The sequence below is a fragment of the Sparus aurata genome, chromosome 16, assembly GCF_900880675.1.
Source record: "Sparus aurata chromosome 16, fSpaAur1.1, whole genome shotgun sequence".
In the NCBI taxonomy this organism is placed as follows: Eukaryota; Metazoa; Chordata; class Actinopteri; order Spariformes; family Sparidae; genus Sparus; species Sparus aurata.
In genome coordinates this window covers 28,892,567-28,915,017 of record NC_044202.1, presented here as the reverse complement: position 1 = coordinate 28,915,017, position 22,451 = coordinate 28,892,567, and the positions used below count along the sequence as shown (strand labels likewise).

Genomic DNA, 22,451 nt, shown 5'->3' with positions numbered 1-22,451 from the left:
TGGTTCTGTAGATGTTAATAATACTGAAAATCTAAAGTGTGACAAACAAGTGACAAACACTGTTCATCTGCTGTTGAAGACTATGTGATAAAATCCAAAGCTACAAGTGCATAAGTGGACTTTGAGAGAAGATGTGTTTTGTTTTCAGGGTCAAGAATGAATTGACAAGCTAAACTGTTGTACCAACTAGTACATGCAAATAATGTAAAGACAAAATAACTCAAGCATTTAATAGAACAGTGACTATACTGAAACAGTAAAGGTGCTGAAAAGGTCTGTTTTTATATACAGTATGTCAGACTACCATTGCACAGTGAATGGTGTTCTGAACCAAAGAAGTGAACATGAATGAATTGGTCACACACAAACAGTATGGTAAGAGACTTACGATGAGCTGTTTGAGGCCTGTGAAGGACTGTTCTACAGAGTTGGCGGTGAGGACCTGGCGCTTCGACGCTGCCTGTTCGCCCAGGAAACGAAGCATTAGGTCTTTTACAGCATCGCCCTGCAGTGAAACACACACACACACACACACACACACACACACACACACACACACCAATTTAATATAATGTAAAAGAAAATAACACCATTGACAAGCAAGAGATTTGAGAGTTGTCATGATGGTATTTACACTCAAAACCTGAGCACTAAGTGCAGACTTTCAAACTTTCAGATCCAAACTTGCTATTAGTAGTTACTAAAAACTAAATGAAATAGACTGGGGGCAAATCAACTTGATCTGGCCATCCCTACATTTGGACAGAATTATATAAATAATCAATAAAACAATATCCAGCCCAAACTGGGACAAATCAAAAGACTGCCGAAAGTGTGGCTAAAAAAACCAAGATGACAGAAACAAATCCTTGATTTTTATTCATTTATTCATCAGGCATTCAAACATATTCTGAGGGGATAATGAACACAATCTGAGCTGGAAGGTGGACACACACCATAAGATTCAACTCAATAAATAAGTAAATTGATGTTTCATTAGGGATGTTATTGCGGATAAATGTTGCTGTTGAGGGAGCTCAGAGGATGTTTATGAGAAAAAGTATGCTATGGAGACCCATGAGAAAGGAGGGACATGGTTATGTGTGCTTACAGACAAATAACAACTGTCTCTACATTATGTATTGTGACTGACTGAAACTACTGTCATTGTGTGACAAACAAACAATCTGACTACAGCCAAGTGCTGTTACCAAACCTAGTATCACAAGAGCTAAAACAATTAAATTATTAATTGATGAACCAATATATAATATAAATAATAACACATCCTGCTACTGATCCATTCTTATTCGCTTATGTTCTCCGGCCATGTCTCTGCCACAGCAGGTTAAACATGCCAGTCCTACAGTGATCGTCGGCATCCATAGATATGTTTTAACTGGTGCACTAAGCCAAACTGAGTAAATACAAAGAACACATTGCTTTACACTCCACTGTGGCTTCAGTCATAGTTTGATCAGTAGCTTAAATTGTCAATTCCACCTTTGATTTCGAAGCTCGAGACTGTGATGTCATTTTGATCAATATCCGACTTACAATCGAGATAGTGACAAACCTAATATATAGTTTCCTATCACAGTAATGATATAATATCAATACACTGCCCAGCCCAAGACGATAAAAGTACTTGGCTATTTGAGCTTCTTGAATGTTTTGCTGCTTTTCTGTGTTTTTTATAAACCTAAATTGAATTGTTTTGGGTTTTGGACTATGGTCAGAGCAAAAAAGAAAAATCTGAAAAAGTCTTGCCATGGCCTCTGCAATCTTGTGATGATTTTGATTTCATTTCAATAAATCCCTCCCTACTGAAAATAATCATTATTTGCAGCACTAATATCATGGTAATGATAACACTTTATGTTTCAGAACTCAACTTGGGGGGAAAAAAATGTTTTGCTTAATTTAGACAACACATATGATGAATACATCATTCATGACCAACAATAATTGTTTTAATAGTATGTGTTCTATACTACTCCAGTGATTTAGTATTGTTATGCCACACAATTGGGACCCTGAAAAAGAATGATTTTTTAAAGGAGTGGTCAAAATGACATTATTACTTAATCAGATGACATCATCATCCAGCTTATTTTGCTTATCCTACCTGCAGGTTGTCAAACTTCAGTCCAGGCATGGTGAGTCTGATGCTCTCTACATAGGCTGGGTTGAAGTGCTGGGTAGTCACAGAGATCAACACCTTCCTGGTCTCCTCAGATGGCAGCCAGGCATCATGGCGCCTGTCCACCTCACTCAGGCTCAGCGCTGTAGCAAATGGGTCATCGCTGCCCAAGAACACAGCCTGGAGCTGGTTAAAGGGCTGAGGCTGAGTGGCTTGGGCAGGGGCTTGAGTTGGAGCTAGGACTGCTTGGGTTGGAGGAGGCTGGGTCTTGGTGGTGGATTCAGTAGGGGTAGTGGTGGGGGTAACAGAGTCCAGACGTCCTCCAGGGGTGGTGATGGAGGAGGAGGTGGAGGAAAGCTGGCATTCAGGTGTGGGGGCTATGGAAGCTTGACTTGGGCCACAAGGGATCTCTGCATTTGGGTTTGAAACAGAGATGAAGGAGGATGGTACTGTAAATGAATCAAAGAAGTCAGAGGCTGGATTGGTCTGTCCATTGTCAGTGAAGAATTTACTGAGGCTAGGGCTCGGCTGGCACACGAGGGGGGGGGTCAACTTGCTGGGAGTCATTGCCTCAGCACTTCCCCCACCACTTCCCATGCTAAAGCTGGGGGATTTAATGAGTGTTGGCTGGAAGCCATCAGGCACCAGAGACTTTGGCTGGGTACCCTGGCTGAATATAGTGCATACTGGCACAGGCTCATCTTTTGGGCACGCCCCTTTAGCTTCTTGTGGTTCTGGATTCTCACTTTTGAAATATGATAGACTCAGTTTTTCACCTTGAGGTGAAACACAGGATGTCACTTGCTCTTGTGTGTCTGTCTGCTTCTGTAAGTCCTCTTCTATTTTTTCCTCAGGACCACCATTCTCCTGTTCCTCCACTGAAACTTTAATCTCAGTATTCTGTCCAATTGCAATGTTTTCCTCTTTGTCGCCTGAAGGCTCTAGTACATTCTCCTCCTTCTCCACTCCTCCATCCAGAAAGGACTCAATGGGGGCTACATCGTCCTCTTCACTGTTATTAGGGGAGTCAGAAATCATGACACTCTCCATCATCTGATCGTTGAGCTTATCCATCAGGCTCTCTGAAGGTGTAGCGCTGCTGTCCTCCTGGGGAGTGGCAAACTCGCCACCAAGGTCGATGCTGTCTTCCTGTGAAACAAGGTTGTCTCTGGAAGGGGGCTGACTGGATGTTGGCTGCGGAGGTTCTGAGGCCTCCTTGGTTAAATCTTCCACTGTGATGTCCAATGTGACTGGCCGCTGAGCAGGAACCTCCCCACTATCCATTTTGCTACTCTTGAACAGGAAACACATCAATAAATTAAATTAACCTTTAAATGTAATATCAACAGTGACACATTGTCAGTATCATATAACACTGTATAGCATCTGGCAGTTCCTTTCTTATCATCATCATTTAACTACAGCAATAGAGCACGTCTCTCCTTTTAATCTTTTAAATCGGAGAATTGTTACCATTTTATTAAGACTGACTGTCTTGCTGATGCTATATTAGCAAGTCGGCTATCAAACATCAATAAATTACATTAACCTTTAAATGTAATATCAACAGTAACACATTGTCAGTAACATTATCGTACAACACTGTATAGCATCTGGCAGTTCCTGTCATTGTAAGCAAACGCTACATTTGTAAAAACTCTTATTACCATCAGCAATAGAGCACGTCTCTCCTTTTAATCTTTTAAATCGGAGAATTGTAACCATTTTATTAAGACTGACTGTCTTGCTGAAGCTATATTAGCAAGTCAGCTATCGTAAGCTAATTCATCTGAACAGCTGGTTGTAAATGTCAAATAAATGCTACATTAATAGCTGCCGACGCTTTAAAAACAGGACCATGCCTATACACATCACTAGGCAATGATAGACAACAAATAACAAATGAAACACAAATACGACGTTTTCTTACCTTCCTGACAGATAGAACTACAATGCGCATGCGCATCTCCACATAAAGCTACGTATACGGCATGCCAGAGGTGACAATTTTGATGCGGCCCTGGTATTTGGTATTCTTGAAGCTCTTCAACGCACTTTTAAAAGATTTTACAACGTTGCACGGCTGTCGTTACGCACTATATTCGCACACTTCATTTTTTCCGTTTTTAAATCGCGGAAGTGCTGCGACAACTTTGTTGGCTTATGTGCAGTTCATAGCACAGTTATATTTACAATATTTGTGTTTACGTCGTGAGACGACGTTTTAAAAAAGATAGAAAACTTAAACTCTGGCAACAGACCGAAATGGAGGACGACGCTCCTGTTATTTATGGTCTCGAATTTCAGGTATTGCTGTTGCGCTATCACATCATTAATACCATTTACCTGTGTTTGAGTGGAAGCTAACGTTAGCTCAATTCTATTCTGTATGTCTTACTAACAATTCTTACTGGTTCTAGTCTGTGTCTGCACACAGGAATGCATCGCTACCGTATATCAATTGTTTGTTTCTATATTCTATCTCATTCAATTCCTGAAAAAATTTAAACTCGTGTTGTTCGGATGTACCTTATAGGCACGAGCACTTACTGCCCAGACAGCTGAAACTGATGCCATTCGTTTCCTTGTGGGCACACAGTCACTGAAATTTGACAACCAGGTAAGAATCAGTTCAGACTGAAATCCTTTGCCGTATAAAGCTGGATGGAAAGAATCCTATTGTTTTACTCTATCAGTATATAGTAGTTATTCATGTCCCCCTATGTCCCCATAAGATCTTAAAAAAGGTCAGATGCAGGTTAATGGCAGCAAACATAAATTAACTTAAATAAATAGATTTGAATTTATTGAAATTAATTTGAATTTGAGTTAGAAGACGGTACATAAGAGTTAACAATAGCTTGACTGAAAAAAAAAAATGTGAAAAAAATAAATGATGCAAGGAAGCATGCATCTACTCAGTGACAAGAAGACTGTGCTTGTGACAGTATGAAATTAAACATTAATGGCTCTTCCTCTGCTTAGTTAGCTAGCTAGTCCATGAGTAGATACATGCTTCATTCTGTGAGCTGATACAGAAAGAAAAAGTTCCTACATGAAACTGCTCACAACAAGGATTTTGGATTATCGTGGGTAACCGGTAACATGTTAGACTGCTGTTGAGTATTTCAAGTGTATTTGTTTGGTGCTTTGAACACCACATGTGGAGTGCAATCTACTTTCATTATGTTTTAGAGAAGGTAGACATTTCTATAACCAATATTTCCAAAACTCTACAACTGACCAAAACAATCTAGATGGATAAATGGCACTACAGGCAAAATCAAAAATGTAAATTTTCATAACAAAAATGTAATGGCAAATCAGTAGCTTTCTTACATTAACCTAAAATATTCTTACAAAGGAGATAAGTCTTGACAAAATAGCTTGCAATACACAAACACACTGAGTGTAAGCAGCAAAAACGTCTAAGAGACCTTAATGACCAGCTCCTTGAAAGTTATTTAGCCCAGAGACTGGCTGCAGGTCCCTGATTCATCAGCCAATGACACAAGTGACAAGGAGTAACAAAAGCTGAGGCTAAGGTGATCCTGAAGGTCAAATCACAACACTAAGTGTGAAAACACAACAGCAATCACAAACATGAATAAGCGTTTTTTAAAATAACAACATAACACCATATCTAAAAAGACTGCTGCGTGTTTTTGATTTCGCTGTCGGGTTTTTTTATTTGCTGTCGTGTTTTCTGATTTGCTGTTGTGGTTTTGTATTCACTGTTGTGATTTTTCCCTAAGTTAAGTCCATATTGAAAAATGCTACTGAATCTGGAGATCTAATGGTGGTCATCTTCAACTTTTTTTTTTTTTTTATGGCAGTCAGTATTAGAATGCAGAAGGAGTGAGCCTTATTAGTAAGGGTGTCATTGTAATCTTATGGTCAAGTGTCTGTTAATGCTTAAAAAGACCCACAGAGCTAAAAAGATCAAGATTTTGTCAAGACATTTTTTTTTCTCACAGTGTTTTTGGTAAGGACTCCTTCACTGTAGATCATTATCCAGCATTTGCTCGAAAAGCACTTTTATAATTGCGTAGGAGTAGGACCTGTATTTGTTACCTTAATATAAAAGAGATGTGAAAAATACAAACAGCACGAGATATCTCAGTGGATTGGCCAGTTAGTGTCAGACATTAAAGAATGAAACTATTGACAAAACTTTTGATGAAGTCAAATAGAAAGAAAGACATATTGAAAATCCAAAGAACGTCACTGAAAATTATTCAGAAAGGGATCATTTTTGTAACCTTGCATTGCTGGTAATCTGTATCTCATTTAATTTACCATTCATACTTTTAATGCAGTCCTATAGCAACATTAAGTAGATGATTATTCAGTTGTGCTTTTTTCCCTTTTCTTTAGTTAAGGAAATTACACATTATTGTACATGTTTTATATATTTAGTCTTTGGTATAGTGTGTGTGCATGTACCTGTGTGTTTGAATGATTTTTGGATTTAGGCATCCATATAGAGCTCCAACTACAAAACACTTTGATTATTGATTAATCTGTCAATATTTATTAATTCATTAGTTGAGTACTGAAGCAATTAGATTAAAAACAATTATTAAAAAAACAATTTCGATCAAGTAATTGTTAAGAAAAAATATTTGCTGCTTCTAGCGTATTAGATTTGAGGGCTTTCTGCTTTTCTCTGACATTTCTAACAGCACATATAACCCTAACCCTAAACAATCAACTGAATAAATAAAGATGAAAATAATTGTTAGTTGTGGCCCTGAATTAATTAACTGCTCATTACAAATGTCAGATTATTCCCATTACAACTTCTCAAAGGTCAAACACCCTCAGTTGGTTTAATTTGTCTAAACTGCATAAAATCCAAAGATATCTGATGAATACTAATATAAACCAAACAAAGCAGCAAATATGTTACTTTAAGAAACTGGTACCAGCAAATTTTTTAAAACCTTCCTTGATAAATGACATATATCCTAAAATAGTCACAACCAGGGCTTTTCAATGGAAATATTATCTAAATCGCATGTCTAAATACAAGGGTGGGACAGAATATTGATACAGTATTATATTGTCGTACTTCCTCGCACGATACGACTATTGATACGCTGGCGCCAAATGTTGATATTGTAATTAAGTAAATAAGGTGTATTAAGAGATTTCCATGCCAATTTGACTCCCCAGCATCGCTGCTTCATGGCTTCTCGTGGTGATGGGTATGATGTGAATGAGGGGAAACTTGAACAGAAGTAAATCGGCCGAAGAAGAGGAAGTTTACAGTGAAACACTGGTGGACTGTAATGTGAAGAAAACTACATTAAGAGACGCCCCAGCCGCCTTTATTAGGACAAACAAAAATCGATAAAAAGACTACGTCATATTCAAGAACTGTCCGGTAAAAGTACAGTACATGGGCAACACCACGAACATGCTAAGCCACCTGCAATACTACCACCCTGATCACCTCATTGAGAAAGCGGCTAATGCTAATGCAGGAGTGAATGCAATCTTAAAAGTAAAGATTCCTTTCTCGTCCCTGAGGGATGCCAGTATTACGAAATCCATTGCTGGGTTTAATTCAAATGACTTCCGCCCATACAACATGACCAAAAATAGTGTTTTTTGCCAAATGCTACAACCACTGGTACCAAGGTATGAAATACCAAGCAGAAAATATGTCACTGAAAAAGCTAGTCCAGCTCTTTATGATGAGATGAGAGGTGGAAGATGCCCTCTAGTCTATTACTAGCGAAACAGAGTCCTACGTGACAATCACAAATTTTTATTGATAACGAGTGGGAAATGCACTCCTACGTGCAACCAACAAGCGGGATGCACAAGCTTTTCCTGAAAAAGAACATACATATTTGAGGATGAATTTAAACGTGCTCCGGTTTACATAATACAAGTTACCTCAAAGTACTGAAATGCTCTCATGTTTATATCAAACGAGTTGATGAGCAGTTACATTTGTCCAGATATACAACAAGTCTGCCATGCTAAAAGTTGAAGCACTAAAAGACAAGTTTGTTAAGCTTCTAAGACGTATAAGCAGAGAATGTGTACAGGTTCACACACACAATTTGGTTATGGTTGCATAGTACTATTTTTTTTATTTATTTTTTTACATGTGCCCTTTATTAAGAAATGTTGCAGTGGAAGTTCTCCTTTGTGAGGTAAAGAGTTGCGTATTCTCCGAAGAATTTTAGACTCCACATGATGAATCAGATCTCTTTAATACATGCTGCATGGAGGGAAGGTCCAGAACGTTCTCTCCAAGCCTCTCATTGTTACTGCCTTAAATACAACAGAGTGGGGCCACATTCTTTTACAACACTTGGTAATGACTCCTTCCCAAAACAATGCCCCCTGAGGTTTGGGTTGATCATGCCTTCCCCAGGACACTGACCATTTGATGTTTTATGAGGACAGCAAATGTCATCTTATCTACCTTCCTGTAACCCCTCATGTAGAGAGAATTTCCCCTTGTGTGACTGTCTGACATTTTCACCAACAGGGAATTCTCCCCTCCTCTTCTCACATCCTGATCCTGTTCTTTTCTTTTTTTTTTACACTAATTTGTTTTCATTGTTCTATACTCCTATAAATGTAAAAACAGACTGAAAAACTGGTTCTGCTGCAGAACTGTGCTTTTTTCCTAACAGTTTGGACTTTTGCCAGTTTATATGATGCACATGTGCGAATGAGAAGTGTGTTGAGTGTTTCACCTCATGTCAAATTCTGTGAAACTGACACCAAATTGCAATGAATAAATACAGATAGGGCTGGGCGATATGGACTAATAGTCATATCCCGATATATTTAGGCTGAATATCGATATACGATATATATCCCGATATTTTTATGCAAAGTGAGAGCAAATGTTCAGTCAAAATCAAAGCCAAATATGACATGTGGGTGGGAATTTTGTCATTTGAGGGGCAAGTCCATTTGGCCTTCACTTTTTTTTTTTTGTCAGGGGCACAAAGGCCACTGAGTAAAATTTGTTGATTTACCTTTTCAGACTGATACCATAACATCCTAATTTATAATAAGACATGGATTATGTATTAAAACATTTCTTAAATACCAATATCAAGTTAATGTTACATTACAAAACAGTTTTTTTAAGTAGGGTTAGAGTGAGGTGAGTTTTGTGACACTACACTGAACATTAGTGTTACTGAATATTTCTCCCAAATAGAAATTCCCCAAAATTATGGCAAAGCACATTTTTTCTAAACAAAAAAAACTGTAGAATAACCAGCAGGAGACCACTGATGTGTGGAGTGATTTTGGTGGCACTACACTCTGAATAATAGTGAAGTTATTTAATATGTTTGTAGTTTCTCTTTTCAGTGTTGCACTTTGTAGACGGTCCCTGCGCCCTCGTCTCACAGCTGGCTGACCATACAGACCAGAGTTAATGTCCAGACGCTCGTTTTGATGAAAATACGGTTGTAGCTCGTTGTCTACCATACTACGGTAGGAAAGAGCCGTCGTTTGTGTTTTAACAAGGTTTCACTTATGAGTTATTGATCCGGGAAGTTCGAATCTGTGAATATATTTCCAACTTTACCGGACTAAATCCTACCACATAAGTCAGTTACATATCATGTCAAAACCGGCTGCGCTCGCTCGCTGTGCTGTAAGTTTCGTTCTTCTGTTTTGAGACGTTGCTGCTGTTTGAGAGGCTTTCACGTGAGATCATCGTGATGATGAGACTCCACCTGCGCGAAACGCAGACTCACTGAAGTTACTGTGAGTGACTACTGTGCACTCAGGTGGCTGTAATTCAAGACAAGCTCGCTACGCTGTCCGGTGGCCATGCAGTGATATTTTTTCACAGGGTATCAAGGCCAAAGTGCGGGGCAACGGCGGCCACCAAAGTGTTTGTTGAAGAGTGCCGGAGTGTCTGTTCCAGCCCCTCCCCTCTCTGTGCATGAAGGAGGAGGGGCGGGGGGAGCAGTGCAGAGAGCTCCGGGTCAGCGGTTTGCCCGGAGCAAGGATCCCAGCGCAAATTTTAACTATATCGATGTGTGCGATATGGTCTAATTCCATATCACATTTCAAAAATATATCGATATAAGTTTTATATCGATATATCGCCCAGCCCTAAATACAGAAAACCTGCACATTCATTTTGACCGCCATTTTGTTTCCTTCAGTTAGATGGATATCATGATATATTGTTTATATGATTGTCTTGCAATATGTTGATTATCGTATTGTGGGCCATGTATTGTGTATCGTATCGTGAGGGACCCTTTGATTCCCACTCTAGTCAAATACAAATTCCAAATTGCAGAGGCTTCTATTTTTTGATATAGGTGAAGTTTCAATTTCCATTTTTTTCAGAATGTATTTTTTGAGAGACAGACTAAGCCACTACAGAACATTCACAAGTTTATATTTAAACCATTTCTGTGTCGCTTTTGCTGTATGCTTCGGGTCGCTGTCTTGCTCGAAAATAAATGTTCTCCCAAGTCGTAGTTCTCTTGCACAGTAAATCAGTTTTTCTCCAGGATTTCCCTATATTTTGCTGTATTAATTTTAACCCCTCCCGTCACAAGCCTTTCAGGGCCTGCTGCTGAGAAGCATCCCCTCAGCATGATGGTGCCACCACCATGTTGGTGGGGATGGTGTATTTGTGGTGATGTGCAGTTTTTGGTGTCCACCAAACATAGCATCTCGTCTGAGGGCCAAAAAGCTCCATTATGGTCTCATCAGACCAAAGAACCTTCTTCCATTTGACCCTGAAATCTCCCACATGCCTTTGGGTAAAACCCAGTCAAGCCTTCATGTGAGCTTTCTTCAACAGTGGCTTTCTCTTTTCCACTCTCCCGTAAAGCTTTGGTGAAAAACTGGTGAAGAACCTGGTTGTTGTTGTATGCAGAGTCTGTCTCATCTCAGCTGCTAAAGTATTGGGACAGCAGTTCATATAAAAAGTCACATATATATCAAAGTCTCAAACACTCTTGCAGTCCTCATATTTTCTATATGCAAAAACTATTTACAGGTTGGGAGAGGAAAACTGCATGAAGGAAAAGTAGACAAGTGGAGATTTATGAGGAGCTAAAATTGTGGTGTAACTGTCTTGAGGGGAACTACGGAGGCCGGGGGAGGAGGACGTGAGAGGTTAGGGCGAGGTCAGGGGGAAAAATAAAGGATTCACGTTATACTTGCAGTCGGACTCAACGCAAGTTATTCAATAACACGACATGGTGTCAGAAGTCCTGTAGTTAGTGTGAGAGGTGAAGCCCGAAAGAAAAGGATCGTTTTGACACCTGCGGAGGAAAGAAAAAGAAGGACAAGATGAGCCACGGAGGAGAAGCTAGCGGCAGTGACCAGCAGCTAACGGCAGCAGCAGGACCGTGCGCTACGTTTAATATCCAGCCACCAGAGTCCTTCGACTTTTCAAAGCCGCAAGAGTGGGATAAATGGATCAGGAAATTCAAAAGATTTCGCCTGGCAAGTAACCTAAATGCCAGCTCTGAAGAGAATCAAGTCAATACATTGATATACTGCATGGGGGACGAGGCAGATGACATCTTACGTGGGCTAACTAACGGTTGCCGACAGAGGCACTTACAAAGGGGTACGTGATGGTTTTCAAAGTTTCTTCGTGGTCAAGAACAATGTAATTTACATGCGTAATCAGAGAGAAGGAGAGCCGGTGGATTCATTTGTCACTGCATTATACGCGCTAGCAGAACACTGCAGCTACATGACGAGCTAATCCGAGACAGACTCGTTGTTGGACTGTCAGATTAGGTGCTGTCTGAACGCATGCAGCTGGACGCAGAACTTACCTTGGACAAAGCTGTCAGGATGGCACGTCAAAGTGAGGGGGTCAAAAAGCAGCAAGCTTCACTGCGAGGTGACACCAGAGCACAGGCAAGTGATGCTAAGTCTGTGGATAGAGTCAGAGTGCTTAAGACCAGCAAGCCGGCTAAAAACAAACCTCAGTATGCTAATAAGCCACACAATGCCCAGAATAGCAAAGGAAAAGCTCAGTGTCACAAATGTGGCAGTTCTCCATCACATCCGCGAGATTGTCCTGCGAATGAAAGTAAATGTCATGCATGTGGCAGAAAGGGACATTATAGTCGCGTGTGCAGGGCACCAAAATCTGTGCATGAAGTTGAAGGAGAGGAGGAGAATGCAATCTTCCTCGGCAGCATCACAACAGATGGTGAACCCTGGACAGTCAACATAGGCATCCATGACAGCAGTGTGATGTTCAAAATCGACACAGGTGCCGACGTCACAGTCCTGCCACACGCTGTGTTCCTGGAGATATACGAGAACAATCCACCAATTCTCCGAAAATCAACAAAGCCGCTCCTGGGACCAGGTAGGAGTCCACTTGATTTTGTGGGCGTCGCCAGGCTGCTGCTGAGGAGAGGTGAGAAAGCAGAGATGGAGGATGCATATGTTGTGCATCATCTGCACACTGCCTTGCTGGGAAGATCCTGTTGGGCTGGATGCCTGCCTTATGGCTCCACTCTAAACATTGAGAAATGTGACCTGTCAAAGTCAGAGGTGAGCTTCCTAGGTCATGTGGTCTCTGCCAGTGGTATCAGTCTGGACCCAGGCAAGACAGAGGCCATGAAGAGGATGCAAGAGCCGACGACAGTGAGTGAACTAAGATCGTTTCTTGGCATGGTAAACCAGCTGGGCAAGTTTATCCCACAGCTGGCGGAGAGGGACATTCCCCTGCGTGATCTCCTGTCGAAAAAGAACTGCTGGATGTGGGGCGTGGAGCAGACCAAAGCTTTTCAGGATCTGAAGGATGCACTGACGTCACCACCTGTGCTAGCCATGTACGATCCTAACAGAGAATGCAAGGTCTCAGCAGACGCGTCATCATACGGGCTAGGAGGAGTGCTACTCCAAAGATGGGACGAAGAGTGGAGGCCAATAGCCTACATGTCGCGGTCTCTCACTCCAACCGAGCAGAGATACGCTCAAGTGGAAAAGGACGCATTGGGACTGACCTGGGCCTGTGAGAGGTTCTGCAACTTCCTGATTGGGAAACACTTCCAGCTGGAAACGGATCACAAGCCTCTCTTGAGTCTCCTGGGGTCTCAAGCACTGGATGCTCTACCTCCTCGGCTCCAACTCTTCAGAATGCGTCTGATGCGCTATTCCTACTCCATATCTCATGTGGCAGGGAAATGTCTGTGGACAGTAGATAAACTGTCACGAGCTCCAGTCGAGAGAGGAGAAACACCGGCTGAAAAAGAGCTGTTGAAAGACACTAACATACAGACATGGTAATGGAGAACCTACCTGCTAGCACTGTTTATCTGGCAGAACTGCGCGACCAGCTGCAGAGGGACAGTGTGTGCGCACGTGTGATGCAGCTGTGTGCAGAAGGATGGCCAGCCCATGGCACCAATGAACCTGCACTCAAGCTGTACTGGCCTGAGCGTGCTCTTCTCACAGTCCAGGATGGTCTACTACTAAAAGGACAAAGACTCGTTATCCCCTCAACAATGAGAAACGATTTTCTCGTCAAGCTGCACGAAGGTCATCAAGGTGTGGTCAAGTGTAGAGAGTAGAGTTGCACGGTACCCGCGGAACCCACGGTACCCCGCGGTGCCAAATCCTAACGGTTCCTGCTATACTAGAAATTCTACACGACGGTACTACCGTGGATTACTATACTACCGGTGCCAGTTTCCGCTACATAGCGGCCGCCTCTACTCTCCCCCCGGCTTCTCACTGCATGCTACTCCCTTATAAACAAACCCACATGCAACTACTGCAACCGAACTACACAGCTACTAAATGATTGGCTGTTTGCCTGTTACTGGTGATGTCCGGGGATATGATAGGCTGTTTCCGCACGCTGGGTCCGCCCGTCTGTTAGCTGATTGGCTGTTCGTGTGTTTCTGCCGGCAAGAATGAATTCCATGAAGACAGCTCTGCTTCGACAGAAATTCACTTCAAAACAAACAGCAAACTAAAGTTCTGTCTCACCCAGGCGCGCGCACGGCTTACAGTCACTAACACGAGACAACACACTCACCATGGCAGAAGCACCAGGCCCGAGCGGCGAGTCTGCCGCTGCGTCGTCGTCAGCGGCACCACTAATTTTGCTCAAAAAGCCAAACTCCAAAAGTCACATTTGGAACTATTTTAGCTTTAAACAAGGCACAGATGGTAAAGCAAAAGACGAGGCCGTCCACTGTGCAGGCGCTGCCACCAAGCTGTAGGAGCCAAAGGAGGGAACACATCCAACCTCATAAAACACCTGCAGTGTCGTCACCCAGATTTATATGTCGAATACCAGGTTAGTATGCCCTGTTTATTTTGTCATTGGCTAATATTAGGCTATATGCTCCATGTACAGGCTGAGGAATGAAGAGTTAAAGGATGTCAAAGTATAAAGCACCTAGAAAATGCATAAAAATATAGTTTTCACAGGGAATCAGCTCCTGTTTATTGTATTTTGTCCTCTATGGTTTTTTATGTTGGAGAAGAAGCATTATTGTCAAATAGATTGTTTTAAAAGACAGTGGATTTGTTATCCTAAGTTGATTATTTATATTAGTTAAACATAAATATTGTGCAAAGGAAACTGAATGATTATGATTTCAACCATATAAATTCTAACTTCATTTATTTGTTTTTTATTGCTTATATGCTTTTGTTCATGAACTAAAACCATTAGAATCATTAGGCTAATTCATGTTATGTATTTCCCACTCCTTATTTCAGAGAGATCCATCCAACCCAAAAGGGAAGCAACCCATGGCCAAGACCATACCTTCTTTTTTTTTAAATTTTAACTTTTTAATAAATGTTATTCATAAACATATTTGTTTCAGTCTAATTCCTGCTTCACCAGTATTATGTTTATCATGCACCAAACAACATTATAAGTAATTAATAAGTATTTATTTATAACTTATACAAATACATTGCAGTTCATGAAAATAACAATAATAATAAAAAAAGGCTGCAGTATCGAGATAATACCCGGAACCGTGATACTTTGTCTGGTATAGTATCGTGGTTACTCATTTTTGTATCGCGACAACTCTAGTAGAGAGAGGGCGCAACAGTCAGTATGGTGGCCAGGGCTGAGCCAGCAGCTGAACGAGGTGGTTCTTAACTGCCGGGCATGCTGCCAGGAGAGAAAGAACCAAAGGGAGCCGCTGTTGCTAACACAGTACCCAGGCCGACCATGGCAAAAGTGTGGAGCAGATTTGTTCATGCTAGGGAGCAAGACCTACCTGCTAGTGGTGGACTACACATCAAGGTATATGGAGATCGCACTGCTAACCCCCACAAGGTCTAAGGATGTGATCCATCACCTGAAGTCAATTTTTGCACGTCACAGCATCTGTGAGACACTGGTCACTGATAACGGGCCACAGTTCTCAGGAGCTGACTTTGCTGAGTCCTATGGATTTCGTCATGTGACCAGTAGTCCAAAATATCCCCAGGGAAATGCTGAAGCTGAACGTGCAGTACTGACCGTGAAGGGACTCCTGAAGAAGTCAGAGGATCCATACCTTGCTCTGCTTGCATACAGGTCTACCCCACTTCATAATGGATACAGCCCAGCTCAACTTCTCATGGGGAGGAGGCTTCGTACCACCGTGCCTATTCTGCCTGCACTGTTAGAGCCTGCTCTTCCTGATGGAGACACGATACTGCTGAAGGAAAAGGAGAGGAAGAGGGAAGATGCACAACGCTACAATCTGCGACACCGTGCACAGAACCTCAACAGACTCACTCCTGGGAAGGACATGTGGGTCACAGACCAAAGAGCAGCTGGAGCTGTCATCAGAAGTCACACAACACCTCGGTCATATCTGGTAGAGGGACCCCACGGGATCACCAGGCGAAACTGTTCCCATCTCATTGCCATGCAGCCTTCACCAGAGCCAGGCAGCAGTGGTGCAGCTGAGCAGATCCCAGGAGGTGTTCCGGAATGGCCTACAGCAGAACAACCGGCAGCAGCACCACTGTTCCAGAACCACCATCTACTCCTACTCTCAGAACCAGGTCTGGGAGAGCTGTGGTAAGACCGACCCGGTTCAGCTGGTAATTTTGCTCATCACAGACTTTACAGAGACTGAGAGACAATCAAAAAAAAAATTTGTTTGATACTGTGATTGAGCCATTTTTTTTATTGTTGTACTGTTTGAATGTAAATGTTCAAGTTTCAGTGTTGGAGTGAGGGTAGACCGTACAAGGTGTTTTGTATTGAGTTTTGTAATTTCTTGTTCCAAGCTAAGGTTATATTGCTGTGTGTCTGTTGTGAGTGTGAATGGCTCAGATAGGAGCAGACCTTCCAGCTAAGGGGCAGACTAATCCCCTAAGGTCCTGCTGAATCAATGGCAGTCTACCCATTGATTCTAGAAAGGGGAGATGTGGTGTAACTGTCTTGAGGGGAACTACGGAGGCTGGGGAAGGAGGACGTGAGAGGTTAGGGTGATGTCAGGAAGTGACGTGGGGGAAAAAATGAAGGATTCACGTTATATTTACAGTCGGACTCAACGCAAGTTATTCAATAACACGACAAAAATGAATACAGTTTGTTAGATACAAGCAGCATAACAAGGTCTTTCATATCTCTACAAAATCTGTCTGTAAAGGTTTTACATATTTAATCCACTTAGTCCATAATTTAATGAACACTTCTATTTGAAGGTGAAGGGAGAAAGTAATACTTTCTCATGATATACTATGACTATATCAGTCCATTCTTGTAATGCTGTAGCATAGCTTTTTTGCAGGCTGATACCAAAATACCATACATATATTTATCAGGGCACCTTGTCAGAAGGTCAACATTTCCTAGGAATAGTACAGTAAATTCCAAGGGTAGGAGAGTGTTTAGTATGCTGTTTAGTGCTCTGTGAAACTCTACACAAAAGAGTTTTATCACTGAACAGTCCCAAAATATATGCTAGTGATTGGCCTCTTGAGAACCACATTGTCTCCAACATTTAGAAATTCCCTCCAGAAAAATGTGCCTTCTGCCTTGATGATGTGAAGAAACGAATAAAGCATTTCCATCTGAATTCCCATCAGATATTAATGAATACATTTCCAGTAGAGTCTACTGTTAGGTTTAAATCTGTTAAGAAATGAGACACGAACACGGAGATTGTCTTTCTTTGCAAAGGGGAAGAGCAGAAGTCAGCACACAAAGTCTGGGCTTCCGAGTTCCAATGAGCTGCTCTCCCCAAGCATCTTTTATTCACCTACAATAAGGCGTAAGCGTATATGATTGGCTCTTTGACAGTACATATGAGTCATACAGTTGTTATGCATGATGGAGAAGTACACGTACACACTTTCGGACCTACGGCCTTCAGCATCTATCCTTCACACAAACATTCTTATGATGTCCACCAAATGTTATTCACACAAGATGCCATTCGAGGCCTTGTGGTCCCGCTGGAGGGTGAGTGTGTTTCTCCACAGTACTTTTCCAGGAGCTCGGTACACTTCCACAAACATATAAAGGAAGTCAAGCAGGTTATATCAATGCAATGCAAGAAACTGATAATATAAGCATAATTTTTCCAACACTACAATCATCAAGCCAAGTCTTTTTCACTTGAGATTGAAAGATTACCCTCTCTCTCTCCCATTTTATTTAATTTATTCTGTGGTGTTGGATTTCTTTGTCATTAGTGAGGGAACACCTTTATTAGACTTGCTTTTCTAAGTGTCAGTAAATATTTTCAGTAAATGGTCATTAAAGTCCGTTTTATTCTTATTATTATGTTCATAGTGATTGTGTTTCTGGAGATATCTTTATTTTATTATTATTTTTTTTTTTTCAAGAGAATGGTTTTCCTGCAGGTATTCAGGGTCTTTCAATTGTTTTCTTTTTCTGTTACTTTTAAAACATTGTTATTCCTCTTGCAATACAGGATTTACATTTTAAATATATAGTCCATTTGTTTGGCTTGAACATAAGATCATAAGTACACCATTGGATTATTTGTAGTTTAATTCTCTAGTTTATACTCATGCCGAATAATATTCCAGTTTTTTGGCTGAGCTTTTAGGAGTGGAGCTTTACGTTATTTATAAACCTTGCAAAGTTTTTTTGGTGTAATACTGCATGAATTGGAGGGTCGTTCATAATACAAAGTTCAATGTCTTGAACTTTGAACTTTGTGTTATTTGTATATTACATTTAGACCCTGCATATTTACCAAATTTGTCAAGAAATTTCATAAGGTCAGAGAAGGATTCAGAAGGGTTACTTAAATAAACCAAAAATATCATCTGCGTACAGCGCCACCTTGTGGTCTTCTTCATGAATGCAGATTCCTTTAATGCTTTTCATTCAGAATTATGTACTATGCAAGTGGCAGCGGGAACAGTAGTGGTGAAAGTGGGGCATCCTTGTCTCGAATCGTTCAAGGGCTTCATATAGGAGAGGCAAGCTTACTGAGTCAAAAGTCATCTCAGCATCTACACTCACTAAGACAGCTTCAAGTTTGTTTTGTTGAATATCAGGGGTTCCCCCAGAAAACTTGCTAAGCCTAGTGGTAGGTTAGAAGAGCAGCCCACTGGCGGCGAAGCATGTTTTTTTGTTTGTGACACGGGCCTGACACAGGCCAGAGACTGACTGATGGCAGCGTCCTATCGGTAATAGATTCATAAAGTAGTAGAATTTAGAGTGGTTCCAAACTGCCTTGCATTAAATCAATGTTAAAAGTTAATTGGATGGCAATTTCTTGCTTTAGGTGCCAGTTAAGGCATTTAAAATCACCAATTATGGCTTCATGCTTCATATTAATCACTGGCCTGACTGCTGCAGTGATTGACGAGCCAACAACATGAAAATAGTGCAGGCTAACTGTTGGATATTTCATAATAGATATTTCATTATAATCAGTGACATATATTTACCTTTGAAACAATGTGGCATTCTGCTTGCTGCCATTGATGCTGGTGTGTTGGTGGAGAGACCCAACATGAGTGTTTAGCACATCTTGCCTATAAGTAGTGTGAGGAGCTTCAATAAAAAGCTCTGGTTGAGGATCCCTACGTAGCTGGCGGTGGCTGCGAAAGATTTGGCAAAATATACCCAAAAGTGAAACTGACTTTATTAAAACAGCTACCGCCATAGCTTATCCAACACTTAATTTAACAGCGGTGTTTTACGACTAAACCACTGTGAAATTGGCTCACTTAATATTCTAAATTTTTTCACGTTGTACAAAACAAAACTTACTATAATTGGTCAGGTACAGCCACTCGCTGAATTTCTGGTCCACCAATTAATTTTCTTTTACATTTTTTTATTAGGGACAAATTACACAGCACAGTACAGAAATACAAATATTGCCCTATAGTATTTTCTTTTAAGATAACAGGAACAGTGAACATTGTTTCCGCATCAAATGAAGTAAATGACTTGTCTAAATAAACATGGTAAATATCCCCCCCCCCCAAAAAAGAAAAAAAAAAAAAAAGATGAAAAAAAAGACAATAAACCGTATCGTGGACACAGTCTGGTTGTAGTAAAGGATTAAAATACATTCTGCTAAAGAAAAGAAAAAGATAAATAAAATAAAACCAAAAAATAAAACCAAAAAATAAATAAACAAATAAATAAATAAAAAAATAAATACAAACCCAATCAAATAAAACAAATTAGTGGCAACATAAAATAAAGATGCAGAAATAAATAAATCAATAAAAAAAAAAAAAAGGGGGGGGGCGGGGGTTAGGGGGGATTTGTCCGGGGGCAGAGTTGGTATGGAATTAAAATAGTTTATGAAAGAATTCCATTTCCGAAAAAAGTTATTGGAACAGCCTTTCACTGCAAAACATATCTTCTCCAATTTGAGAAAGAACATAACATCCATGAGCCAGAGAGATATAGATGGAGGTTTAGGAGACTTCCAGAGGAGTAAAATGCGACGTCTTGCCAGAAGAGAAGTAAAGGATAAAACTTCTGATTGTAAAGGGTTAATGCCAAGTTGTACCGGCAAGACCCCAAATATAGCAATAAAAGGGTCTGTCTTTATTTGGGCGCCTAGAGCCTTTGTCAAAATCATAAAAAAATCAGCCCAAAATTTGTGTAATGTGGGACCGAGGAAAAACATATGACTTAAATTACAGGCAGAGGCATGGCATCTATCTCACTGGTCTGGAACATTAGGATATATTTCAGATAGTCTGGATTTGCTGAAATGGGTTCTGTGCACTACTTTGAACTGTATAAGCTGAAGCCTGGCACAAGGAGCAGTTGAACGTATACAGTGTACAGCCTTATTCCAAAATTGATCTGTCAGATTTGCACTAAGCTCACGCTCCCAAGCGTTTCTGGTTTTGACAACTGAGTGAGCGTCAAGAGCCATGAGCTTGTCATAAATTTTGGATATTAGCGATTTATGGAGGGGTTTCAAGGTCAGGAGGTCGTCCCATGGTTGACTAACAGGTAGGGAAGGGTAACAAGGAAAAAGAGAAGAAACACAATGTCTAATTTGAAAGTAGAGAAATAGATGGGATGTAGGCAAGTTGAAATCTGAAGAAAGGTGTAAAAAAGTAGCAGAAGTGCCATCTTTAAAGAGGTCTCTGAAAACCTTAATACCTCGACTTTGCCATAATTTTTAGGAGGTATTCATAAAAGATGGGGGGAATAGGTGATTGTCCATTAAAGGCATCAGAGTAGACGCAGACAGAAACTTAAAAAGCCGCCTGAACTGGATCCAGATCTTTAGGGTAGAGAGTACCAAAGGATTCTTTGTGAAACTGGAAGGACTGATAGGCAGTGAAGTGGTGAGTAAGTCAGCAGGTGAAGAGGATACACAGGACTGAGTCTCGAGCTTACACCATAACTGCTGTGGAGATTGAAGCCAGTAAGTCAATTTATGTATGTGTGCTGACCAATAATATAAAAGAAGGTTTGGTAAGACAAGACTGCCATCAAAAGTACATTCTTGCAGTAAGGACTTCTTTACTCTGGGGGTTTTACCGCCCCACAAGAAAGAGGTTATAGTCTAATCTAAAGATTAAAAAAAATGTTCGGTCAAAAATAAAAGAATGCACTGAAATAAAAAAAGAAATGTGGGCAAGACATTCATTTTCACCACTTTAATTCTACTTATCAAGGTCAGAGGGAGAGAGTTCCACCTCTTGAAATCTACCCCAACCTGGGCAAGCAATGGAGAAAAGTTTGCAGAATAGAAAGAGGGTAAGGTGCAGGTCACATTGATCCCTAAATACTTAAACCCTGAGGGGCTGAGCTTGAAGGGAATATCAGACTGTTTAAGTGTTAGAGTGAGGGAATTTATAGGAAAGCATTCACTTTTAAGGAGATTAACTTTATAGCTGGAGAAAGAGCCAAATCTCTCTAACACAGATACAATTGGTGGAATAGTAGTCAGTGGGTCAGATATAGCTATATAAAAGAAGGTTGTCCGCATACAGGGACAATTTTAATTTCATGCCAGAACGAGAAATACCGCGCAATTGAGGGAGAGATTTTAATGCAATTGAGAGGGGCTCTATGGCCAAGGCGAAAAGTAAGGGAGAAAGAGGAGAGCCCTGTCTAGTGCCACGTGACAACGCAAAATAAACAACGCTGGCTTGAGGGTAAGTATATAAAAGTCGGATCCAAGAAATAAACTTGTTCCCCAGACCAAACCGTTGTAGAACCTCAAAAAGATACTGCCATTCTACCCGATCGAAGGCCTTATCTGCATCAGTTGAAATGACTACTTGGGGTTTAAAGAAGAATGTCCAGAGAAATTGTATTGGCGGCAATAGCTCAGTCCGTAGGGACTTGGCTTGGGGACTTCAAGTCCCACCCGGACCAAAAAAGAATGATGTGGACTAGCAGTTGGAGAGTGCTGGTTCACATCCTGGGCATTGCCGAGGTGTCCTTGAGCAGGGCACCGGCCCCTAACACTGCTCATTGGGCGCCGTAGCATGTGTGGCTGCCCCTTCGCTCATCTCCTCTACACTGCATGTGTGTGTTTGTGTGTGCGCACCTGTGTGTAATGTGAGTGGAAAAAAGAATTTCCCAATTTGGGATTATAATAGTACATCAAAAAAAAAAAAAATTACATTCAAAAGGGTTCTGACATTAAAAACGTCAACATTAAGAAGCGACAGAGGCCTATAAGATGTGCAAGATGTAGGGTCTTTACCCTTCTTTAAGAGAAGGGATATGGAGGCCTGGGTTAAAGTTGGGTGTAATGAACCACGCTCTTGGGACTCATTATAAATAGAGCAGAGGAGAGGGGCTAATTTATCAATACATTTCTTAAAAAACTCAACAGGGTATCCGTCTGGACCGGGTGTTTTATTATTT

The 22,451-nt window shown here is 41.0% G+C and overlaps 2 protein-coding genes across 5 annotated transcripts in view; one reads left to right on the top strand and one right to left on the bottom strand.

Moving 5' to 3' along the window:
- The window catches only part of trappc12 (trafficking protein particle complex subunit 12), a 91,312-nt gene extending 87,152 nt beyond the window's left edge, over positions 1-4,160 (bottom strand). Inside the window, exons 1-3 of one of the 2 annotated variants that reach the window (XM_030443722.1) lie at positions 4,074-4,160; positions 2,129-3,436; positions 389-505 (exon numbers count right to left, since the gene is read on the bottom strand). In XM_030443722.1, the coding sequence (XP_030299582.1) occupies positions 389-505; positions 2,129-3,436; positions 4,074-4,109 (1,461 nt within the window). In that variant the 5' untranslated portion in view covers positions 4,110-4,160. Of the gene's footprint in view, positions 1-388; positions 506-2,128; positions 3,437-3,810; positions 4,035-4,073 lie in introns of those variants that run through there. The other variant, XM_030443723.1, reaches the window with a different exon arrangement.
- Positions 4,147-22,451, top strand: part of eipr1 (EARP complex and GARP complex interacting protein 1) — a 226,433-nt gene continuing 208,128 nt past the window's right edge. For 2 of the 3 annotated variants that reach the window (XM_030443726.1, XM_030443725.1), the window contains exons 1-2: positions 4,147-4,450; positions 4,680-4,763. In XM_030443726.1, the coding sequence (XP_030299586.1) occupies positions 4,409-4,450; positions 4,680-4,763 (126 nt within the window). In that variant the 5' untranslated portion in view covers positions 4,147-4,408. The remainder of the gene's footprint in view (positions 4,451-4,679; positions 4,764-22,451) is intronic. The other variant, XM_030443724.1, reaches the window with a different exon arrangement.